The sequence below is a fragment of the Typopeltis vanoorti genome, chromosome 25 (assembly GCF_054136105.1).
Source record: "Typopeltis vanoorti isolate ZY-2024b chromosome 25, IOZ_Tvanoo_1.0, whole genome shotgun sequence".
In the NCBI taxonomy this organism is placed as follows: Eukaryota; Metazoa; Arthropoda; class Arachnida; order Uropygi; family Thelyphonidae; genus Typopeltis; species Typopeltis vanoorti.
Window position 1 is genome coordinate 12,080,899 of NC_143573.1, and position 23,505 is coordinate 12,104,403.

General features: G+C 35.1%; 1 protein-coding gene across 1 annotated transcript in view; it reads right to left on the reverse strand.

Annotated features, from left to right (window-relative positions):
- Nucleotides 1-23,505, reverse strand: part of LOC150092543 (uncharacterized) — a 113,475-nt gene that overhangs the window by 41,319 nt on the left and 48,651 nt on the right. Inside the window, exon 7 of the mRNA XM_090414651.1 lies at nt 6,821-6,969. Within this exon, the coding sequence (XP_090270777.1) occupies nt 6,821-6,969 (149 nt within the window). The remainder of the gene's footprint in view (nt 1-6,820; nt 6,970-23,505) is intronic.

A 23,505-nucleotide genomic window follows, 5' to 3' on the forward strand; every position in this document is an offset into this window, starting at 1 on the left:
GAGGTTGTGTTTAGAGCAGTGCATAAAACTAATTAATTTTTTCAATTTTTAATTGAAATGCTAATTTAATTTTTTAAATTAATTAATAAAATGAGGTCAATTTGTATTAATTTTATTTTCTTATGAGTGGGTGATGGACTGAATTGTTGAGTTGTAGAAATTTTAAGAAATAGTTGTATATTTTGTATTAAAGTAGATACTACCAGTACTGTGCCTACATGTAATAGAACAGCAACCAAGACATCTTTATCTGGAGAGTTTAATATGCAAGATTTTGTGGTGAAACATGAAAGATTTGTGAAAAGAAAGCCAGAATGCTGAGCAAACATGTGGGAAGGGTTTTGAGAGTGGATAAGTGTCAGTTGTGTAGAGAGTAACATACATAACAACAAAGCAGAGTATACTTGAAAAAGCCAGGGAAATATAAGTGGTAGCAATATTGTTGAAAGTGGTGGAAAGTTAGGAGAATGAAGAGAATCTCATTTAAAAAAACAGTACACTTAGAGGTCCTTCAGAGGACAAAATACAAGATCAAATGACTGGAGAAATATTAGATGACTGGTAAAACTTAGAAGAGAAAAAGATAAGGAGTTAAGTAAGAAACAGGAATAAATGGCTAAGCAAGAGAAGAAAGGAAATGGAAAATTTTTTTAAGCAGATTCTATGAGAAGAGCATTTAATGAGAACATAAATAAATATTGTTTCCCTGATATTAAAATAACAGTGAAGCTATGAGGATGCAAAAAAAGGTGAAATATATTGTATAAGAGAATTATCATCATCATCAGCAAATTCCTGCCATGTACCCTCAAGGGGTGTACATGATATGATAGTACTACATGAAAAAAATTACATCTTATTAATTTCCTATCTATAATTTTCCTCCAAATCAGTCTGTTACTTGTCAAGACTCCAACATTATCAGATCTTATATTTCTATCGTCTAAGGCACTTTGTACTGTATCAATCCACCTATATCTTGGTCTTCCTCTGGGTCGCTTTCCTGCCAACTTGGCAGAGAACACTTGATTTGCTAATCGTTCCTCGCCCATTCTGTTTAAGTGACCATACCACCTGAGATTAGCTCTGCTAACACATTCCTGGATGCTGATAATGTCAAGTTCTTTCCTAATATTCTCATTTTTAACATGATATTGCCATTGATGCCATCTGTTCATGCCTCTAATCTTTCTCAGGACTCATATCTGCGGTCTCTAGTCTTTGGTCAAGTGTTTTATTTCTGACCCAGCTCTCAGATCCATAAGTTAAAACTAGTTTGAACACTGTCTTGTATACAGCTAATTTAGTGTTCTAACTAATTTCTCTAGGGGTGCTTAAGGGTCAAAGCTGTATAACTGAGAGGAGACCTCCACATAGCCTTTAAAGGAATGCGGAGAACCGACCAGGGCTTCTGACCTAATGTCCAATCCTCACCTTCTCGTGGTGCACCCTGTTGGGTATCTACTTTGATACTGAACGAACGAGGATGGGCTGGCAATTTGGGATTTAGCCGACCAAATTGTATTCTTATTGGTTAAACCAAAATAAAAAATGATGGTACAACATGACAAAATTTCATGCCAGCTGGGGCGTCGCCCGGTTAAACAAGGCCCCCGTTGTTTTCGCCAGGGAACCAGGGCGAACAGCGAAAAGTCAGCTACTGGAACAAATCTGAAAACAAACCCCAACTCAACATCACCAGAGTTAAAGATCGGTACTATCAACGTAAGAAGCCTGAATGGCAAAGAAAGGGAGCTAGCTGAGGAATTAGATAAGTACCAGATCGACATAATAGGGGTGACTGAAACAAAAAAGACCAAAACTGGTGAGATCTTTCTGAGCAATAAATACAAAACGTTATATTCAGGCAATAACAATCAAGCAAAAGAAGGAGTAGCCATAGTATTCAACACAAAATACGAGGCTAATCTTCTTGAATGGCAGTCAGTCTCAAGTAGAGTAATGTGGGCAAATATGAGAATGGGGAACTGGACAATGAGACTTATTTGTGCCTATGGTCCCACAGAAGGTTCTACTAAGGTAGAAGTGGAGGAATTTTTTGATGCTTTAGAAAAAGCAACTGACACAATGAAAAAGGAAAAGTTGGTCCTTGTTGGGGATCTAAATAGTAGAGTAGGAAATGATTGTGAGACATACAAAAATATTTTGGGAAAATTTGGAGAAAAGAGCAAAGCTAATAATAATGGCAAATATCTGTTGGATTTCTGCTCAGGACATGGACTTGTTATTACTAACACCATGTTCCAACATAAAAATGTGCACAAATTCACATGGAGAGAAGAGGCTAGGAATAAGAAAAGTCTCATTGACTATGTTATTGTTGATAGTGATGTTTTCTCCCTGGTGCAGGACACCAGAGTGTATGGAGGATTTGAAATTGGAAGTGATCACTATTTAGTCTTGAGCAGGATAAAATTGAATTTCATATTGAAAAGAATAACATGTAAGAAAGTTTTAAAGCGAATAAAAGTTGAGCAGCTCTCAGATGTAAACTGTAGACTAAAATACAGAAATATTATTGAAAAGAAAATGAAAGAGTTTGAGAACAGGAAACAAACCTTGGAGATTCAGTGGCAAACTCTGAAGGAAACATTGATTGATTCTGCCAGAGAGGCATGTAGTGAGGTTGTGTGCAAAGATAAAAAAAATCAGAACTCCCTGGTGGACACAGGAAGTTAAAGAGGCAGTGAAGGAAAAGAAGAAAGCATATCAAAAGTTCCTGGCAAATAAGTCAGCTTTTACTCTTACAGAATACAGAGACAAATGTAAGAAAGCTAAACAGTGTGTAAAACTAGCTAAACAAAAGTCATGGGAGGACTTTGGCAAGAATATAGAAAATAAATATCAAGAAGGTGGCAAAATATTCTGGAGGTTGTTGAAGAAGCTTAGGAATGGAGGAAAGAGTGCTGTAAAAGGAATTAGAGATGATAAAGGTGAAATGAAAACAGGAGAAAAAGATATCCTTGAAGTATGGAGTAATTACTTTGAAAAACTGCTAAATGAAACAAGCAGTGATGACAGCACAGTGATAAAAAACACTGACCAGGCATGCAGTCAGGAATACATATCCATACTTGAAGTAGAAAAAGCCATCAAAGGCTTGAAATGTGGAAAGGCAGCAGGAGTAGATGATATTCGACCAGAAATGCTGAAGTATGGTGGTATAAGAGTCTTACAGTGGCTGCACTGCATAGTTCAGAAAGCCTGGACAGAGGGACGAATTCCCGATGATTGGAGTAGAGCTCTCATAGTACCCATATATAAAAAGGGAAATAAAACTGAATGTGAGAATTACAGAGGTATTTCCCTACTGAGTGTTCCTGGCAAGATCTATGCAAGTATACTTGAGAAACGGTTGAGAAGAATTGTGGAAGAAAAGCTTGGTGAAGAACAAGCTGGATTCAGGCCAAATAGAGGCTGTCAGGATCAGATCTTCACTAGAAGACAAATAGTCGAGAAAGCATGGGAATATAACAAAGATCTGTATTTAAGTTTTGTCGATTTGGAAAAGGCATATGACAAGGTGCCAAGAGAGAAGCTATTCAATACGCTGCAGTTATATGGTGTCAATGGGGCATTATATCAAGCAATACTTAGTCTTTATTTGAGTTGTGAGTCAGCAGTTAGAATTGAAGGAAGTACAGGAAGATGGTTTAATGTTAAATCTGGTGTGAGACAAGGATGTACATTATCCCCTCTGTTATTCATTATCTATATGGATCACATTATGAAGGAATGTGGTATTAAACCTGATATCAAAATTGGAGATGTTAATGTCAGCTCTTTGCTTTATGCGGATGATGTTATACTTCTAAATAAATCCGCTACAAGTCTGCAAGATTCTCTGACTAAATTGAATAGCTGTTGTAATAGATATGGTATGAAGGTCAGCAATAAAAAGACAAAGACAATGAAAATAGGCAGAATCATTGAAAATGTCAACTGTGTTGTGAATGGAGAACCTGTGGAACAAGTAAAACATTTCAGCTACTTGGGCACAATTTTTACTGAAGATGGTAAACTAAATATAGAAATAGACAACAGAATCAGCAAAGCTGGTATCGTGGGAAGAGCACTTAATGAGAGCATAAATAAATCTTGTTTCCCTGAAAAAAACAGCACACCTAGAGGAGTCCTTCACAGGATAAAATGCAAGATCAAATGACTGGAGAAATATCAGATGACTGATAAAACTGAGAAGAGAAAAAGACATCCACAGTTTGGAGAACTGTGGACTGAATTTGACAAATAGATTTACATAATACTGATGGATTGCATTTAAATGGATTTGGAGTTAGGTGCCTCCAGAAAATCTATTCACTGAGAGTGTGGAAATGCAAAGAAGAAAAACTAAAGCTATTAGAGTGGGTGCAGGTGAGTGGGTATGTGCTTGTGCAGATACTCATGAGGCAAGTGAGAATAACCAAAAAAATGCAGAATCTAGTCTCTCAAGTGAATAAAAAAATTGTAGTCAATACAAAGAGTAAAGGTGGTTGAGGGCTTAAGTATATTAATGATAAAAATATCAGGAATACTTTGGGAAGAGTTTTTGCCATGGCAGATGTAACTTTACCAAAAGTTAAAAGAATTAGTGAGATGTGATTGACAGCAGATATAGTTAGAGAGATAGAATATAAGGGTATAGCATTGGTGGATGGTAATTCATTTCAGGCAACTCAGTGTGAGACAGAGGCAACAGGACAAAATATAGTTGGCTGCTGCAAGTTATGGGCAGGGGGATGATGTGGAAGATTATTATTATTATTGTTATTGCACAGGCACCTATATGGAGTCCTAAGACTCAGTGTGAGATGCCTTAGAAATCAGCATAAGTGCAAGTCAAGTAATTATTACAGGGGCCTTCAATTACAATGACATAGATTGGAAGGAAGATAAAATAGTTGGAAAGAAATGGAATTTATTCATCTACTAATAACTTGAAACTGATAACAGTTGAATGACTTGGAACAGAGGATTCAAGGCTTCAGATTGCTAGCTCTGGTCATAGAATCAGAAGATCTATCCATAACTAAGTTAGGCACATTGTTTCTGATTTGGTAAGAATGAGCATATGATCTTGATGTGGGAGGTTGCCAAACATGAAATTTTCATGTTAAGAAGAGATATACATATGGAACTAGAGGACAAATCGAATAAGAGTTAGATGGATGAGTAGTATCATTAAACAACAGCAGCAAAAAAAAAAAAAATGTTGTGGAAGGCATATAAAGAAGGCGATCAGAAAGGTCATGATCAATACAAAGTGACCAGCATAGTAAGAAAGGCAAGCTGATTATGAGAAGAAATAAGCCAAACAGGCCAAAGGAAATCGAAAATAATATTTTTGCTACAGGCATGTCAGAAGAAGAATGACTATGGAAAGATAAGTTGAATGAATATTAATAGTAGTGAGGTGAAGAAAGTAGACAAAAGAGTTGAGTTACTGAGTGACCACTTCACAAAATGGTATCATTCAAGTAAGGATACTGCTGTGACAGATGCAACAGGAAATATGAGAAGAGTTTGATGAATTGGAAGTACCAAGGATCTTGCAGAATCTCAACACAAATATGGCCATGGGATTAGATAGGACATCAGTTTAGGTAACACAGAACTTTGTTACATAACAAAGTTCCATATAGTAAAAATGTGAATGGATATGGAGTTAGATTTGGATGCTAGGTGGTTCCTGTGCAAATACAAAAGTCTATTACATGAAGGAGCAGAATTTAGAAGAATGCAGTTGACAAGTGGTGTGAACCATTAATTTGTACATAAATGATATAGAAAATGATTTTAAAAGAAATATACAGTTATTTTCAGATGATGATGATACAATACTGGGTAGCAAAATGATTAATCAATTTATTTATTAATCAAAATGATTAATAAATAAATGACAGTATGGGAAAAAGATAACAGATGGCAGTTTAATTTGGGAAAGCGTAGTTATGAATTTTTGAATGAAAAGATTGCAAGCTGTTTACCAAACTGATGGAACTATACTCCAGGAAACTGAAGGAGCTAGGGATTTGGATGTGTTGATGGACAAGGAGTTGAAGTTCAGAGGACATACTTCAAAAGGTACGTCATAGGATTACTTGGTTATTGAAGCGATAAGGAAGTTATCATTCCCTTTATAAGATCTTGATATGGCCACGTCTAAATTACTGTCTTCAAGTCTGGTCAGCTGAAAGGAGATGGTGGGTGGGTGGTCTGTGGAATGCTCCTTATGATAAAAGTTGGTCAACAGGCAGAAAAGAGGAGATTATGATAGAAACATTTAAGTTATTAAAAGGGTTTTATAGGAATGATGCAGAGGAAATATTTCAGCAGTTGGCTAGAAGGAGCAGAACATAATTCCAATAATTTAGAAATGTTGAGTAAGCCTATCATTAGCAAAGGTGTAAGGAATAGATTTCTCACTTGGTAAGTGGTGAATGAGTGGAGTGAGTTGCCAGAATCTGTTGTGAGTGCTTTGTCAGTAAATTGATAATGTGGATAGTGCAGCTCTCCAGCAATGCATCTTAAGACTCCACAGGGGTTCCTGTCCAATAATAATCTCATAAAAGAAAATTCTTTTTCAAAGAATTGGCTTTTACTGCAGTATATATATTAAGTTTATGTTTAATTTAAAACAATCTATTCAAACATGTGTATCAAATGTATCATCCACACAGGATACAAAATACACAAAATGCAAATCACTGCAAATCACTATAACCTATTAAAAGACTAAATTTTTTTAAACTACATATGTTTTATTCATTTACAAAACCTTAAACACAATGAAACATACTGAAGTAGGTTTATGGAGAAGGAAAGGTCTTCCATGACTTGGTATTTTAACTCTAGTATTTTCAGGTTTTATTTCTAGCCTAGGATCCACATGATCATTTGGTTCACTTCTAGTCAAGGCAGAGTCACTAGATGTAGAAGACTCGTCACCTAATGTGAAAAAAAAAGGTAAAATAATAATGATAAATATCAATCTAATTATCATGCAATCAAGTCCAAAAATATTTATTACAGTAAGCAAGTAACACTTGAATGAATTAACATCATCACTTTTGAAATTTTCAATTATTAATTAGTAGCACAAACGCAAAATCTTTAACAAATAAAACGTTGCCAAGTTTTGCTCCACACGAGTGTTTGCATTAAAATAGATATTTCTAAATGATAAGCGCTAGATCTATCAAATTTCATATCCCATCATCTTATCACAGTTTAAAACAAGAGTTTGATGGGGCTTTCTCAGTGCTGTAATCTCATATTGCATGGTTTCATGTTATGGTAATGCTAAACAAGAGCCAGTACCATTAAATTTTCTTTCTTTAAATGTTGATTTTCTCTAGTCTAACTTTCCCAATACCAAAATCATCTTCCTCAGAGACTGACTTTGAATTCCATTCCCAAGCACATAAAAACTTATCCAGAAGGTAGAAATGCTGAGGCATTTCTATAAGCTCACATAAATTGTTCACATACCTATGAGAATACTAGATAATACCACTTTTCAAACATTCTTGCTCTTCTCCAATAATTCTTCCAAGTACGCTATGGATGTTGTTTGTCCTAAAGAAACAGATCAGATCATAATCTAATACTGCATTTACTCAAATGCAGTACTCTCACCCCTAAATTATACTTTACGAAAAATAAATTAAAAAGTTTTGCATGTACCTTACACACGAAAAAGTTTAAAACTTTCAAAAATAGATAGTGAATGTTATTATGGAAGTTTCAGATATTTTGGAATTCAGTTGAAGAGAATCAACATTTCAACTCAATAATTAGCATCTTGCCTTTGTTGTTGAGTTGCACGATCTTTTGTTAATACCACACCAATCAAGCAAATAGTAGATTCTTGGTAAGTTGTACCCATTTTCAGTTTTTTTAAATCATAGTGATCTTATGATTCCTAAATGATAAAAGGACAAACAATAATGAAACTGTTTGTTTTAATTACAGAAGCACTGTCACGAAAGATTCAAATATATCGCGTAATGAAGGTGAGCAGCCAATTGCGTAAATAATGATAATTTAAATGCATTCATTTTATAAATAATGTGAGCAATTATAAATTATAATGAATACTGAGAATTTAATTATAAACGTTAATTAAATTTATTCCTGAAAAACTTTAATTTCCAAAAATCCCCGCACATCTCACACCACGATTTTTTAACTTTCATTTTGGGGAAAAAAGTGAGAGTTATATTCGAGTAAATAAGGTATTATTCCTGATCCCATAGGACAACACTCAGTCAGTCTCATCATTTATGATCTTCTGATTAAACCATTTAAACTGAATATGTTACTCAATCTCTAATCCATTTAAAATTTTTGTTCCTTACCTAAGTCTTAATTCTTAGAGGGGTCTAATAGCTATTCAAGAACAAAATCAGATATATCACAGCTGGATTTCATTGATATCTCCATCTTCCTTTTCTGCCTACACTAAAGCTCAAAACATCTACAAGCAAATTATCAACACATTCAAAATGGATTCTGAAAGGACTACAAAGAAGAAACTTCAAATCCAAATTACAGTCATGCTTTCTGTTCCCCCACAAAACTATTATGCATAACTTTTGTCTAACTATGCTTTTAAAATTTTTTTTGCATTTGGATGGTTCTACTGCATTATCATTCTTAGAAAAAGACATTTACTTTTCCTCTAATTTTTGCATTGATGATCTCAGTAAACACAGTCCTACTATTTCAAACTGACAACATGCAATGCTTTGATTTTTCATTCAGAAAGAGATCTGAAGATTCACATCCAAACTGGATAAAAACTGCTGATGGCATTACTACTATTATTTCACCCTTCCATCAGAAGGTATTCCATCTTTGAGATAACAGACAAAATCAATGAACTACCTGATTTCTAATATCTCATCTCATCTCATCTTCTTTATACCCTCTTTTACCTTGCGGTGTCGAGGGTCCATTGATCATCGGACCTCACTCCGTTTACAGGATAAGGTGGTCAGCCCTATGCCCCGGTGTATCCTATGGCCTGTAGTGTTAAGTTCTCAAGGCCAGTTTGTCTGCTTTGCGGGATGAAAAATCCCAGAATAAACTGGGGAAAAAACCCTGCTGTCCACGCCCAAGACTGGCTAACTTGGCTATGGCTGAGGAAGATCCTTCAGCTCCTCACGTCACCGACGGGAATCGAACCTAGGACACTGCTTCCCCAGGCATGTGGTTGCGAAGCGCATAGCCACTAGGCTAACCGCGCGGACTGTAGACCATTTTTCACAATACACACATTCTATTTGCAGAGATTCCAAGATGTTTCTTAAACCTTTGACACCATCTTTCATATATAGGCATGTTTGTGTCTTTATTAAAGTTCTTTATGGAATAACTTACCCCGTTCAATTAACACGCTACCTAACAATTCCATTCCATCACTTGTTGAAACCGTTCTGACATCACTCGATCACTCAGTACACTCCATTTTTTAGTTTTTCTGACTCATTTCCTTCTTTATATCAAAAACAGTTGACAAACCAGTATTATTTAACACTGTTTTCACACCAAAACACCAGAACTGAGTTGTTTCAACTCGTCTACCTTATCTTGTATCAATATGGACTTGTGCATATGCTTTGAATGATTCAAAATATGAATCACTCAAAATAAAGGGATCGCCATCAACACCTGCAGTGTAAACATATGAATGCATGCCACTGTTAAATATTTTCTCTGTGCCATTGTCATGTCGTTACTTTTCCTTAAACATTTTACTTCCTTTATGAATTTTCCTCTCTACAATAACTACAAGACTTACAAAATTTCCCTGACTCTAATAGCTGTATCACTTCTTACATGTTCATTCTATAAGAAAAGTAAATTCTATATCTCTAGCCGATTCCTAATTTTACTCACGTGCTTACCCTGACTGTTAAAGGTTATTCCTTGCTAAAAGCAACAAATCCTCTAATTTCTTTCTGGGGCCCGCTCCTCTTCAGATATTGACAAATTTATTTTTTAAAGCTGCGCCAGCCAATATCTTAGAATAGAGGGGACTCTTATTCAGGGAGACTTTTCCAGACTTTTGGTGCACATAGGTGAATAAATTTAGTGCTTAAACTCATGAATTAAACGCTTTACCGTGGCTAAGTAAATTCTGGTTTGCAGTCGTAACCTCTATAACAACATGTTATAACTTTCTTTCAATCCCCCCCCCCCCCTCCCCTGCTATGGTTCAGATTAATGAGTGGTAGTTTTGGTTCGTATCACAGGCAAAACTCAGGTATAGCAGAAAAAACATATTTATTGGAATCTAAAGACATAATATACACTTAGACCAATCTCACTTTCAATTAGTTCAATGACATGCTAAAACTGTGTCAAACTGATTAATACTCTAATGCATGAACAATAAATCCTTCTTTTAAGTTAGAGATTAAACACACATAATATACACATTATACACTTCTAATCAATATTCTACCTACTATGTTAGTCTTGCATATTAAACTAGTCACAATCATCTATAATCATTCCAGACAATTTGTCTTATGGACATTAGCCACTGCTAAATAATCACTTAAAGTTCTTAAATACTGTCCATACTCGATTATTACACTACAATGATCTTTCCCTTTTACCGACTGGGTAATTATACAACAAAATCTGTACTTTACCATTTCTTGGGGCAGGTTTCTGCTGCCAGTTCTGGTATACGTCTGCGATATTATTCCGTTGGAACTTTCAGTGAAGAAGCAAAGACAGCATATGCTGGCATCTCAAGCTTTCATACCGGCAGAAATTCCAACATCGAAGGGAAAGGCGCACCGTCCAATATCGTACTATTGCCAAGAAACGCTATTAGGAACTTCCGGTCCATGGGAGAAGTCAAATCATCATCGAGCAAAATAGGTGAAAAAAGCCTTGAGAAAGGAGTGCAAACCCTTTTTATTCTCCCTTCACTTCCCCCCTTTTTAGCACCCTGTTATTAGCTGTGATAGCACCCTCTTCTTTCTGTGATCTTTTTTCTGCCCGCTACTTTCTTCGACCGTGAGAATTTTGGCACATCGCTAGATCTCTGGCAGCGCCTTCCAGGAAACGAATGTGCGTCGCTTTCCGAGACTGCCAATGCCTCAGGCCTGCCCGTGACCTTTGGACTATTGTTTACATCTAATTTACCCATTCATTGTATACATGATGCATTCATATAATATTAATTTATACTCAAAGTCTTTACATGGCATTACAATTCTACTAAAAGGAGGTAATTCTATTTCTATTTACAGTTAGTGCTTTATTTCTTCTGCTCGAGTACAAGTTTTTTCTCTCAGCTGATTTTTCTGACTTGTTAAATCCTGAATGAATTGGTTCTTTAATAAAGTTCTTCATTCAGGATGTAACACCACTTTAAACAGCCCATTAAACTATTTAAGAGAATTTCAAGTGGGTTTCTCGTAATTCTATTTGGACTAAAGGAGGTGCCAAACTATCCAATCTTGGAAAATTGGTGGTGTAATTGCATCTACAAATATATTAGTAAATATACTGAAGACCACAAAATATGGTAAAAAATACACTAATTAATCTAAGAAAACATTTGATAAATTTAATAAAAAAAATCAGCTATCTTATTATAGGAGCATGAAACAAACCATCCTCACTATAGCATCAAAACTAATATTAATAAATATATATATACATACATACACACATATTTGCTAATTGCCACTACCCCTCAAGATCTGACTCTTCCATTTCACTCCAAAGGAAGAGATCCCCATCTATTCAAAAACACTCACAAAACCTTGTGTGAAAACATTGCTAAAGCACCTCACAAGCTATCAGGACAGTGTATTATATCTGGCAAGTTTGGGGAAATGAAAAACCAAATTCCATAAAAGCCTTGCCATCCTCATGAGACTAACTACCAACTAACTCAACTTTAGCTGGCAAGCTCTTATAAAGAGTCTTCACATCTTAGACAGAATTTGAATACTCAGGTCTTCCTAATCATACAGCATTATTGGTACCAAATGATTCACAGAAGTTCTACACAAAAGTTTTATACTTTATCATCATCATCATCAAATTCCTGCCATGTACCCTCAAGGGGTGTACAGGATATTACAGTACTACATGAAAAAATTACATCATTACTAACTTCCTATCTACAATTTTCCTCCAAATCAGTCTGTTACTTGTCAAGACTCCAACATTATCAGATCTTATATTTCTATCGTCTAAGGCACTTTGTACCGTATCAATCCACCTATATCTTGGTCTTCCTCTGGGTCGTTTTCCTGCCAACCTGGCAGAGAACACTTGTTTTGCTAATCTTTCCTCTCCCATTCTATTTAAGTGACCATACCATCTGAGATTAGCTCTGCTAACGCATTCCTGGATGCTGACAATGTCAAGTTCTTTCCTAATATCCTCATTTTTAATATGATATTGCGATTGATGCCATCTGTTCACGCCTATAATCTTTCTCAGGACTCTCATATCTGCGGTCTCTAGTCTTTGGTCAAGTGTTTTACTTCTGACCCAGCTCTCAGATCCATAAGTTAAAATTGGTTTGAACACAGTCTTGTATACAGCTAATTTAGTGTTCCGACTAATTTCTCTTTTATTCCATATGAATTTATTCAATTGACTTCCCACGATACCAGCTTTGCTGATTCTGTTGTCTATTTCTATATTTAGTTTACCATCTTCAGTAAAAATTGTGCCTAAGTAGCTGAAATGTTTTACTTGTTCCATAGGTTCTCCATTCACAACACAGTTGACATTTTCAATGATTCTGCCTATTTTCATTGTCTTTGTCTTTTTATTGCTGACCTTCATACCATATCTATTACAACAGCTATTCAATTTAGTCAGAGAATCTTGCAGACTTGTAGCGGATTTATTTAGAAGTATAACATCATCCACATAAAGCAAAGAGCTGACATTAACATCTCCAATTTTGATATCAGGTTTAATACCACTTTCCTTCATAATGTGATCCATATAGATAATGAATAACAGAGGGGATAATGTACATCCTTGTCTCACACCAGATTTAACATTAAACCATCTTCCTGTACTTCCTTCAATTCTAACTGCTGACTCACAACTCAAATAAAGACTAAGTATTGCTTGATATAATGCTCCATTGACACCATATAACTGCAGCGTATTGAATAGCTTCTCTCTTGGCACCTTGTCATATGCCTTTTCCAAATCGACAAAACTTAAATACAGATCTTTGTTATATTCCCATGCTTTCTCGACTATTTGTCGTAAAGTGAAGATCTGATCCTGACAGCCTCTATTTGGCCTGAATCCAGCTTGTTCTTCACCAAGCTTTTCTTCCACAATTCTTCTCAACCGTTTCTCAAGTATACTTGCATAGATCTTGCCAGGAACACTCAGTAGGGAAATACCTCTGTAATTCTCACATTCAGTTTTATTTCCCTTTTTATATATGGGTACTATGAGAGCTCTACTCCAATCATCGGGAATTCGTCCCTCTGTCCAGGCTTTCTGAACTATGCAGTGCAGCCACTGTAAGACTCTCACAACACCATACTTCAGCATTTCTGGTCGAATATCATCTACTCCTGCTGCCTTTCCACATTTCAAGCCTTTGATGGCTTTTTCTACTTCAAGTATGGATATGTATTCCTGACTGCATGCCTGGTCAGTGTTTTTTATCACTGTGCTGTCATCACTGCTTGTTTCATTTAGCAGTTTTTCAAAGTAATTACTCCATACTTCAAGGATATCTTTTTCTCCTGTTTTCATTTCACCTTTATCATCTCTAATTCCTTTTACAGCACTCTTTCCTCCATTCCTAAGCTTCTTCAACAACCTCCAGAATATTCTTGATATTTATTTTCTATATTCTTGCCAAAGTCCTCCCATGACTTTTATTTAGCTAGTTTTACACACTGTTTAGCTTTCTTACATTTGTCTCTGTATTCTGTAAGAGTAAAAGCTGACTTATTTGCCAGGAACTTTTGATATGCTTTCTTCTTTTCCTTCACTGCCTCTTTAACTTCCTGTGTCCACCAGGGAGTTCTGATTTTTTTATCTTTACACACAACCTCACCACATGCCTCTCTGGCAGAATCAATCAATGTTTCCTTCAGAGTTTGCCAATGAATCTCCAAGGTTTGATTCCTGTTCTCAAACTCTTTCATTTTCTTTTCAATAATATTCCTGTATTTTAGTCTACAGTTTACATCTGAGAGCTGCTCAACTTTTATTCGCTTTAAAACTTTCTTACATGTTATTCTTTTCAATATGAAATTCAATTTTATCCTGCTCAAGACTAAATAGTGATCACTTCCAATTTCAAATCCTCTGTACACTCTGGTGTCCTGCACCAGGGAGAAAACATCACTATCAACAATAACATAGTCAATGAGACTTTTCTTATTCCTTGCCTCTTCTCTCCATGTGAATTTGTGCACATTTTTATGTTGGAACATGGTGTTAGTAATAACCAGTCCATGTCCTGAGCAGAAATCCAACAGATATTTGCCATTATTATTAGCTTTGCTCTTTTCTCCAAATTTTCCCAAAATATTTTTGTATGTCTCACAATCATTTCCTACTCTACTATTTAGATCCCCAACAAGGACCAACTTTTCCTTTTTCATTGTGTCAGTTGCTTTTTCTAAAGCCTCAAAAAATTCCTCCACTTCTACCTTAGTAGAACCTTCTGTGGGACCATAGGCACAAATAAGTCTCATTGTCCAGTTCCCCATTCTCATATTTGCCCACATTACTCTACTTGAGACTGACTGCCATTCAAGAAGATTAGCCTCGTATTTTGTGTTGAATACTATGGCTACTCCTTTTCCTTGATTGTTATTGCCTGAATATAACATACTTTATTGGCCTGCTAATTAAGCAGGCCAATAAAGGGGCTGTAGGAATAAAGAGGCTTCTTGAAATAGTCAAGACAGAAACCATCTGTGACAATTAACTGGAATAAAACTTTAAAATATACAAAAACTGAGCTGTAGATCTGATGCTCAGGCTGCCTAATGTAGTGTGCATATGCATGCACTGACTTTGGTGAAGTCCAATTAATCGTCAAACTGCTGGACCTGCTAATAGTCTTAGATATAGCCATACTTTCAGAACCAACAAACATTAAACCATCAAGGCTTAAGGAAACTTAAGAGTGAAATAATGCAGGCAGGAATTGACTATGGAACTAAACACAGATGCACCAATTTTTTTTTTTTTTTTCATTTTAATCATACAGCTTCAAAATGGTCCTTTCTGAAGAGCAGACACAAAATAGTATACTACTCCAATCTTAACAGCAATACCATAATCAAACTTAGAAATGCTTTAAGAGGTTCTCAAGAATGGCTAGTGAAAAAATTTTCTTTCTACCACTATTGTGCCGGATGTGTGTCTGGAGGGAATCCTTCTAGGAACACTTTGGTGATCATACTACACATGACACTATTTAGTACTGAAGGAATGCTGATGCCTTAATTTATAGGAGAGTTAGGGGAAATTATCCACGTGTATGACTTATCGATGAATCCATTACTATTTTAGTGTGCAGGCTCTTAAATACCTATCATATATATCTTTGAAAGCATGCACCAACAGTGCACTCAAAACATTCACTAGTATCCTACTTCACACATCATGAGAACATAGACAAGCTAATATGTTTCCCAACAACATCCTTCCTTAGTCTGAAGATCACATTTCCTCAGTTTATCCTCATGTACAATTCCACAGGCCAGATATCATCTTGGTTACATTCTGCTAGATATATCTGATATATTATCAGATATTAGTATTATTATTATTGCACAGAAAAAGGATGCTTCTAGTTTGTCTTTATAGCTGAGTTAAACAATCATAAAAGGCCAAACAAAAAGGGAAATAGGTTAGACATAGTGAAAATTTCATTCCTTCCAAACCTTCTGGGATCCACTTCTTAAATATATGTGGTCTCATTTACAACCTCATCAAAACTGTTAAGGTGAAAGATGAATTTCAATCAGTGTGAGACTGTCACCTGGTGAATGGCTGCCAGAAGTGACTTAAGTTCTATGTTTGCTCTAGAACTGAAATCCCAGATTATTTGTCCTTTATCCCTCTCTCATGAGATACACATCATGGATAGGAGTTACATAAAAAAACACTACACACTAAGTATTTCTCATCTCGAAAGCATAACAGTTTGCTCTGACATCATGTCAGTTGGTGTCCATCTTATAATCTCCACTTTTGGATCTGCTACAACATTCATTGCCATTTTAATTGCTCTCCTCTAATAGCACTATTCATTCTGAAATTTCCCCAGACCAACTTGCATAACATATCGATGTAATCTTCAACAGAAAGTTTAATGTTCATAATTCCATCTGGATTCTCTTTTCCAGTGTTGCATTTATCTAATATACAGAGTAATATATCATCTACTTTTACTATTTCCTATTTTTACTAGTTTACGTTTACGCATTCGATGCTGTTGCACAAACTGTTCTCATGACTATACCTGAATCAACAACTCTACAAACACTTCTGACCTTTTACTCTCACTAATATTCCTTCTAAATATATTACCATGGTATGTGTTTATCCTCTATCAATTCAAATCGCAACCTAAAGTTTATTTCTTCACCCATGGAGTACAACCATTATCAACTACTTACTGTTTGGCACTATTAAAATGCCAAGCAGGATCTCAGTAATTCCTATTCATCACTTACTTGGATGAATTACTGTTTTCAGTCTTTTAAGCCTAATATCTGAAATGAACTCATCACTTAAACCATTTTTGTACATGCAGAAATGTTTATGCTTATGCTCCATTCCACTTTAAATTCTCATCCTTTATCTCAGCTTGAGTTCTTTAAGAAGAATGAGAGTCTGTTCAAGAAAAGAACTAGCTGTTATACTTCCACATTGAGATTTCAGTAGTAGTAAATTCCCAGTTGAAAATTTCTGAAATAAACTATGTAGACAAAGGAATGAAATAACTAAATTATTTACAACTTGATGTTTTGCAAGTTCAAGAAAGCATTATCAAAGGCATTTTTAAGATAACCACTAAACCGAGAGTAGAATCACATTGGCTTCCAGAACCAGGAGACAGTCATCACATGCATGAAAAGCGACAGTGGCTAACCAACCAGACTGGCAAAAATAATAAACCTGTAATATTTATTTCTGTTTACTATCTGAGTGCTATACAGTACATAAGTTAGTTAAGACTCTTTCTTCAAAGTTGCAAAAAATTAGGGTTTAATTGCTTCATAGCTTAGGGCTATCAAAGATATGACAGGCCAGTTAATCCTTATTGACATAGCCTAATATGTAATTACACCAGTTATCTAGCCAGTTTGTTTTGTTTCTCAGGGAAACAAAACATATCTAATTTTCTGGAGAAGGGAAAAACTGCCACCTCCAGTATCCAGTTAATTCACTCTACCCTTAGATGGAAACTGAGGTGCTGATGGTATTTCTTCCTGGAATGAAGGGATGGTTTCAAATTTTTATATTTGGTGTTTATGCCATCTCAGATCTAGATTTGTATGATGTAATCTCAAATCCAGGTTTATTATTTGTGTGTGTTTTTGTAGTCTCAAACAAGAATATTCAACCACTGCTACCCTAATACATACCATGGATGGGGTGGAAAGTTCAGAGAGGAGTAATTTATTAATAACTAATAAATATTAGCTCTTGAGCGCTGCAGATTATTCTTTAGGAAATATAAGAATTTCAATTCTTCCCAAGGACAACAATAGAGAAAATGAATGAAGAAAGATTTGTGCCACGAATAAGAAATGAATTGTGGCAAACTAGTAACTAGTTGTTGTATGTATCCTAATAGATTCAGAGAAGAGGGCAGTAATTACTGATGTTAATTCTTATAAATGGAGGGTGTGGACATTCAAATCATGGTATGATGAACTGTGTGCACGCGAGAGATAGAGAAGCCCTCGATGATGGTCATCGACTCCACAGAGGTCTGATGATAATAACAACAATAATAAAGTACAAATGAGAAAAATGCACCAGTCGCAAACTAAATCAATTCTATCTGAAAGAGTGGAGTGGTAAGAAATAGGTTACTGTTCACTAACTGCTCATCATCAAATTCCTCATATATACCCTCAAGGGGTGTACAGGATATGATAGTACTACATGAAAAATTTACATCATTCTAACTTACTATCTACAATTTTCCTCCAAATCAGTCTGTTAAATGTCAAGACTCCAATATTATCAGGTCATATTTCTGTCTTCTAAGGCATTTTTTACTGTATCAATCCATCTATATCTTGGTCTTTTTCCTGCCAACCTGGCAGAGAACACTTGTTTTGCTAATCTTTCCTTGCCCATTCTGCTTAAGTTACCATACCACCTAAGATTAGCTCTGCTAATGCATTCCTGGATGCTGACAATATCAAGTTCTTTCCTAATATCCTTGTTTTTAATATGATATTGCCATTGACCATCTGTTCATTCCACTAATCTTTCTCAGGACTCTTATATCTGCAGTCTCTGGTCTTTGGGCAAGTGTTTTACTTCTAACCCAGCTCTCAGATCCATGCGTTAAACTTGGTTTAAACACCGTCTTGTATAGCTAATTTAGTGTTTTGACTAATCTCTCTCTTATTCCATATAAATTTATTCAGTTGAATTCCTACCATACCAGCTTTGTTGATTCGGTTGTCTATTTCCATATTTAACTTACCATCTTCACTAAAAATCGTGCCTATGTAGCTGAAATGTTTTACTTGTTTTTATAAGTTCTCCATTCACAATGCAGTTGATATTTTCAATTTTTCTGCCTATCTTCATTGTCTCTGTCTTTTTAATGCTGACCTTCATACCATATCTATTGCAACAGTTATTCAATTTAGTCAGGGAATCTTGCAAACTTTTAATGAATTTATTTAGAAGTATAACATCATCCACATAAAGCAAAGAACTGATTAACACCTCCAATTTTGATATCAGGTTTCATACCACGTTCCTTCATAATATGATCCATATAGATAATGAATAAGAGAGGGGATAACGTACATCCTTGTCCAACACCAGATTTAACATTAAACCATCTTCTTGTACTTCCCTTAATTCTAACTGCTGACTTACAACTCAAATAAAGACAAAGTAATAATGCCCATTAACACCATATAACTGTAGCGTTTGGAATAGCTTCTCTCTTTGGCACCATGTCATATGCCTTTTTCAGATCTACAAAACTTAAATACAGATCTTTGTTTTATTCCCATGATTTCTCAACTATTTGTCGTAAAGTGAAAATCTGATCCTGACAGCCTCTATTTGGCCTGAATCCAGCTTGTTCTTCACCAAGCTTCTCTTCCACAATCCTTCTCAACCATTTCTCAAGTATACTTGTATATATCTTACCAGGAACACTCAGTAATGAAATGCCTCTGTAATTCTCGCATTCAGTTTTATTTCCCTTTTTATATATGGATACTATGAGAGCTCTACTCCGATCACTTTGAATTTGTCCCTCTGTCCAGGCCTTCTGAACTATGCAATGCAACCACTGTACAACTTTTATACCTCCATACTTGAGCATGTCTGGTCGAATATCATCTACTCCTGCTGCCTTTCCACATTTCAGGCTTTTTCTACTTCAAGTATGGATATGTATTCCTGACTGCATGCCTGGTCAGTGTTTTTCAACACTGTGCTGTCATCACTGCTCATTTCATTTAGTAGTTTTTCAAAGTAATTACTCCATACTTGAAGGATATCGTTTTTCTCCTGTTTTCATGTCACCTTCATCATCTCTATTTCCTTTTACAGCACTCTTTCCTCCATTTCTGAGCTTCTTCAACAACCTCCAGGATAACTTGCCACCTTCTTGATATTTATTTTTTATCTTTTAAGGTTACACTGTGATCAGCATTCATATTTACGAATTTAGGGACACAAAACACACATGTTGAAATGATTATTTTACTAATTATTAATAAAATAACACTTGACGTTTCGACCCCTGTATTGAGGTCATCATCAGAAGGATACATGTGTATAGGGAACCAAGTTACATGCTCTTGCACTCTATACTGGTAAATTAAATCTATGCTGTTAATTAATCTTTTTCTTAGCCTGACCTCTAGTGATAATAAAATAAAATAAAAATTGAAAAAAAAATAATATATTTATTTTATTTTTTTCAATTTTTATTTTATTTTATTATCACTAGAGGTCAGACTAAGAAAAAGATTAATTAACAGCATAGATTCAATTTACCATTATAGAGTGCACGAGTATGTAGCTTGGTTCCCTATACAAATATATCCTTCTGATGATGACCTCAATACAGGAATCGAAACATCAAGTATTATTTTATTAATAATTAGCAAAATAATTATTTTAACCCGTGTGTTTTGTGTCCCTAAATTCGTAAAGATGAATTTATTTTCTATGTTCTTGAAAGTTCTCCCATGACTTTTGTTTAGCCAGCTTTCAGTGTTTAGCTTTCTTACATTTGTCTCTGTATTCTCTAAGAGCATAATCTGACTTATTTGCCAATAACTTTTGATATGCTTTCTTCTTTTCCTTCACTGCCACTTTAACTTCGTGTGTCCACCATGGAGTTCTGATTTTTCTATCCTTGCACACAACCTTACCACATGTCTCTTTGGCTGAATCAATCAGTGTTTTCTTCAGGGCTTTCCACTGAATCTCCAAGGTCTGGTTCTTGCTCTCAAACTCTTTCATTTTTTCTTTAATAATATTTGTGTATTTTAGTCTACAGTTCACATCAGAGAGATGCTCAACTTTTATTCTCTTTAAAAAAACTTTCTTACATATTCTTCTTTTCAATATGACATTCAATTTTATCCTGCTCAAGACTAAATGGTGATCACTTCCAATTTCAAATCCTCTGTACACTCTGGTGTCCTGCACCAGTGAGAAAACATCACTATCAACAATAACATAGTCAAGGTTACACTGTGATCAGCATTCATATTTACGAATTTAGGGACACAAAACACACATGTTGAAATGATTATTTTACTAATTATTAATAAAATAACACTTGACGTTTCGACCCCTGTATTGAGGTCATCATCAGAAGGATACATGTGTATAGGGAACCAAGTTACATGCTCTTGCACTCTATACTGGTAAATTAAATCTATGCTGTTAATTAATCTTTTTCTTAGCCTGACCTCTAGTGATAATAAAATAAAATAAAAATTGAAAAAAAATAATATATTTATTTTATTTTTTTCAATTTTTATTTTATTTTATTATCACTAGAGGTCAGACTAAGAAAAAGATTAATTAACAGCATAGATTCAATTTACCATTATAGAGTGCACGAGTATGTAGCTTGGTTTCCTATACAAATATATCCTTCTGATGATGACCTCAATACAGGAATCGAAACATCAAGTATTATTTTATTAATAATTAGCAAAATAATTATTTTAACCCGTGTGTTTTGTGTCCCTAAATTCGTAAAGATGAATTTATTTTCTATGTTCTTGAAAGTTCTCCCATGACTTTTGTTTAGCCAGCTTTCAGTGTTTAGCTTTCTTACATTTGTCTCTGTATTCTCTAAGAGCATAATCTGACTTATTTGCCAATAACTTTTGATATGCTTTCTTCTTTTCCTTCACTGCCACTTTAACTTCGTGTGTCCACCATGGAGTTCTGATTTTTCTATCCTTGCACACAACCTTACCACATGACTCTTTGGCTGAATCAATCAGTGTTTTCTTCAGGGCTTTCCACTGAATCTCCAAGGTCTGGTTCTTGCTCTCAAACTCTTTCATTTTTTCTTTAATAATATTTGTGTATTTTAGTCTACAGTTCACATCAGAGAGATGCTCAACTTTTATTCTCTTTAAAAAAACTTTCTTACATATTCTTCTTTTCAATATGACATTCAATTTTATCCTGCTCTAGACTAAATATGGTGATCACTTCCAATTTCAAATCCTCTGTACACTCTGGTGTCCTGCACCAGTGAGAAAACATCACTATCAACAACAACATAGTCAATGAACTTTTCTTATTCCTTGCCTCTTCTCTCCATGTGAATTTGTGCACATTTTTATGTTAGAACATTGTGTTAGTAATAACCAGTCCATGTCCTGAGCAGAAATCCAACAAATATTTGCCATTATTATTAGCTTTGCTCTTTTCTCCAAATTTTCCCAAAATATTTTTATATGTCTGACAATCGTTTCCTACTCTGCTATTTAGATTCCCAACAAGGACCAACTTTTCCTTTTTCATTGCATCAGTTGCTTTCTCTAGAGACAAAAAATTCCTCCACTTCTACCTTAGTAGAACTTTCTGTGGGACAATAGGCATAAATAAGTCTCATTGTCCAGTTCCCCATTCTGATATTCGCCCACATTACTCTACTTGAGACTGCCTACCATTCAAGAAGATTAGCCTCATATATAGTGTTGAATACTATGGCTACTCCTTTTCCTTGATTGTCATTGCCTGAATATAACATTTTATATTGCTAAATCCCAAATTGCCAGCCCATCCTCGTCCGTTCAGTATCCAAGTAGATACCTAACAGGATGCACCATGAGAAGGTGAGAACTGCATTCGCTCAGAAGCTCTGGTCAGTTCTCTGCATTCCTTTGAAGGCTATATGGAGGTCTCCTCTCAGTTATATAGCTTTGACCCTTAAGCACTAACTGCTCTCCTATATTAAACCAAGAACTTTTACAATTCTAACATTTAGAACACATTCTGGCAATGCATTCCACATCTCCATGTAAAAAATCTACTCTTCACTTCCTTTTACACAACTTCATGATGGCATCTGTTTTCCCACCGCACTTCTTTTCTCCCTCCACCCTAGGTATAATTCCTTTCATATTAATCCTGTAAAATCCTCTTCCAATTTAAACATCTCTATGGCATTTATTTTCTACTTGTACTTGAGACTCAGCAATTTACATTTACTCTCCTCATAACCAACATTTATGATCTTTTTTTCACTCTGGACCCTTCTTCTGAAATTTGCACACAGTAATCCATATATAGTCTTTTCAATACCCTGAGCAGTGGCACAACTACCTGCTTATCTTTTATCGGTGAAAGTGCTATTTTAATTAATCAATGGGTGATGCAACATACAATGTAATACTGAGTGTCAAAATTATTCATTATACACATTCAAGTTTATAAATATTTCTCATTCTCCTTCTTTTGCATCTTATGCAAAATATTTTAGTATAGCTATAAATGAGTGTAATTAATTAATCAAGAAGCTAGTCATTCCCACTGTAGTGGTGGTGATGAGCATCTATATAGTACACTCTATATCCTCTTTCTTGGGAGTCCAACACAAACAAGGACCAACTTTTATTCCAGTAAAAATAATTTGAAGGACTAATAGGAAGAAATTCTGAGTAAAGGACATCAAAGTAACATGCACTATCTATCATCAATTTCTTTTAGTTCATTTATAATGTTTAATTGCCATTTTTTTTCCTTTTA